General features: G+C 47.8%; 1 protein-coding gene across 1 annotated transcript in view; it reads right to left on the bottom strand.

Moving 5' to 3' along the window:
• The window catches only part of LOC113827414 (cortactin-binding protein 2), a gene marked incomplete at its 5' end in the record, with an annotated part of 24288 nt that overhangs the window by 1006 nt on the left and 20782 nt on the right, over nucleotides 1–2500 (bottom strand). Inside the window, 2 exon segments of the mRNA XM_070120008.1 lie at nucleotides 1–1277; nucleotides 2051–2206. The exon segment at nucleotides 1–1277 is cut by the window's left edge and continues 1006 nt beyond it. Of these exon segments, the coding sequence (XP_069976109.1) occupies nucleotides 924–1277; nucleotides 2051–2206 (510 nt within the window).

Here is a 2500-nt window from a genome sequence, read left to right as displayed (position 1 = left end):
AACCTATAGATATATAGCTATGCGGAGTTAAATATATTCTGACAAACATATAACGGTCTTCATTCCTATTTACAACGAGGCTGAGATACGAAGTTAGTAGAATATGCCTGGTCGTGAACCGGTTAAATAACTTCGACATGACGAGGAGTTTTAGCTCGGAATTAGAAAATGGAGAAGCTTATTTGAGAAAATGGGTAAGTCCCAAACCTTCCAGAGAAAACGGCCAGGCACAGTAACGCGCTGACTATTATAATCTAAATAAACGTTTGGTGACCATTGTGTTGGTTTCGCATAATGTTGACGTTCTTTATGCAGTAATATTTCCAAAAAATATTTTTTTTACATAGAATTCCCTTATTATAGAGGTTGGAAATGCGTGACATTACAGATTCAACTGTTTTAAAAGGAGGCATCCTTACTTTTTCATACATACATAATGTATAGTCGGTATATCATAAATATTATTTATCTCAAGGGATATATATATTATGGAAAATACAATAATATCCAAAACTCATGCCAAAGAGACTTAGACATAATGACATAAACTCCGATGAGGCAAGTCCAAAAATAACAAGGAAAAAAGATTGTATAAACACCACTATAGAGAAGAACGAACTTAAGTTAAAGTGTGTATATATATATATCATGTCCTATGAGGATATCAGGGATGAGGCTGTCCCTTCGTCCGAGTCGTAAGTCGCATGCACGACATAGGGGGGGGGGGGCTGCTGGCACTTCTCTTCCTGTCATATTATCACGAGAAAGTGTCGGGTCGCGGTAGGAAATCCGGGGAGCGGCGCGACGTCCGCTCTGCTGGCCGCCGCTGGGAGGCAGCGGGGCGGGCCCTGGCGAGGCAGCCCATGAGAATATTCTTCTGAATCCCTGACTAAACTAGTGTTGAGAGTAGAAAAGAAAACATTTTACTTTCTCTTTTTGGTACTCGAGAAAGGGAGTTTACTCGAAGACACGATCGTCTTCGCCGTGCCATTGGTCTTGCTGTCCGTCGGCGCCTCCTTCGCGGCTTCCTCGGGCGGCGCCGCCCCCTCCGCCGCCGAGGAGCTTGGGGCAGGAGTCGCCGCCGAGGGCGAGGTGGGGCTTTTCGCGCTGGTGGAGGAGGACGACCCGGAGGCGGAGGCTGACTTGGAGGATTTCTTGGAGGACTTGGTGGAGGATGCGGCTTCCTCTGCAGGCAGCGGAGGCGGCGGCGACGGCGGCAGTCTGCTAAGGGCGTCCTCGGGGTCTTCGTAGCAGTCCGGCACCTTGACCTCCGTGACCTGTGGGGGAAAAGGAAGTGAGGCTGCGGAGTGCGAGGGCCCGAGTGTCTGTCGGGGAAGATGTGTGTTCGCGTTTTGCTCTGTACGCGCACGTTTACATTTGGCTTCGTCGTCATTTCAAAATAATAGTTATGAAAACCAATGAACGGTAAGAGATAAATGACAAGCTATTTTGGCAAACAACTAGCGAGGTATCCCTACCAAAAGTAAATTGTGACTGAGATTCACGTCCAACACAACAAAATGTATAGAAGGAAAGGGAAGATGGAAAAATATATCGTATTGATAGCAATAATTTTTTTGTGAAAAGGAACTAAACGTAATAACGTAAAATGGTTACACAATCGTGATCGCATCTACATTCATGCAACAAACTCCCATCATCTGACGCGTTTAACTAAATATCTAAATATTTACCTGCCTAAATATCTGTCGCCTAAAAAACAATTATGTTGAACATTTGATCCTTCCTTTTCGGTGCACAACTGTCGGTAGATTACGGGAATATTGATATTATCAGAGAAATGCAGTGGCGAGCTGGACACCGGAAATAGGCACTGCGCATTAATTGAAGAGATTTACCTTGACATGAAGCCCTGCACCTGCGGTCTATCTGTTGCATCACCTGGCCTTGTGACGCCACCTGCTGATTCATCTGGACAACAGGTGCCATACGACTCGCCTAGGCTTACGGCTCCCTACCTGCGAACCCCCTGGCGAGGAGGCCGCCCTACCCGCTGACAGGGCGCGAGGTCCTACGGCTGCCGTCTTACCTGGACGTGCGGCACGACCACCTGGTGGGGCTTGAGGTCCTGCGAGGACACGGCGGTGGGCAGCAGCGGCGACGTGGCGCACACCGCCATGGTGGACAGGTTGGTCACGACGCTGAACTCCTTCTTGGACTCCGACTTGTGGAAGGCCTTCTTGATCTGCGGGGGAGGGGAGGGTGAGCATCGAGGGCGCCTTGGCAATGCTGGCTGCAATACGCGCATGTGCAATGCATGGAGAGAATTCCTCTTAGTGATATGAGGCGGGTAGAAGCTCAAATACAGCCTTATGGAAGTCACCATTTCTGTAACTCCACAGTTTATAGAACTGAATCATTACTCAAGAATAGATATATAAAGCCCAGGAGGACAACTCGACCTTCTTCACAGCCCATCCACAATACCCACACCTGAAACCAAACATCCCAACTAGCTTACTAGCAAAACGTACCCTCT

The sequence above is a fragment of the Penaeus vannamei genome, unplaced genomic scaffold, assembly GCF_042767895.1.
Source record: "Penaeus vannamei isolate JL-2024 unplaced genomic scaffold, ASM4276789v1 unanchor1057, whole genome shotgun sequence".
Lineage (NCBI taxonomy): Eukaryota > Metazoa > Arthropoda > Malacostraca > Decapoda > Penaeidae > Penaeus > Penaeus vannamei.
Note: the sequence above shows the minus strand (reverse complement) of the source record. Positions and strands in the feature narration are given on the sequence as shown.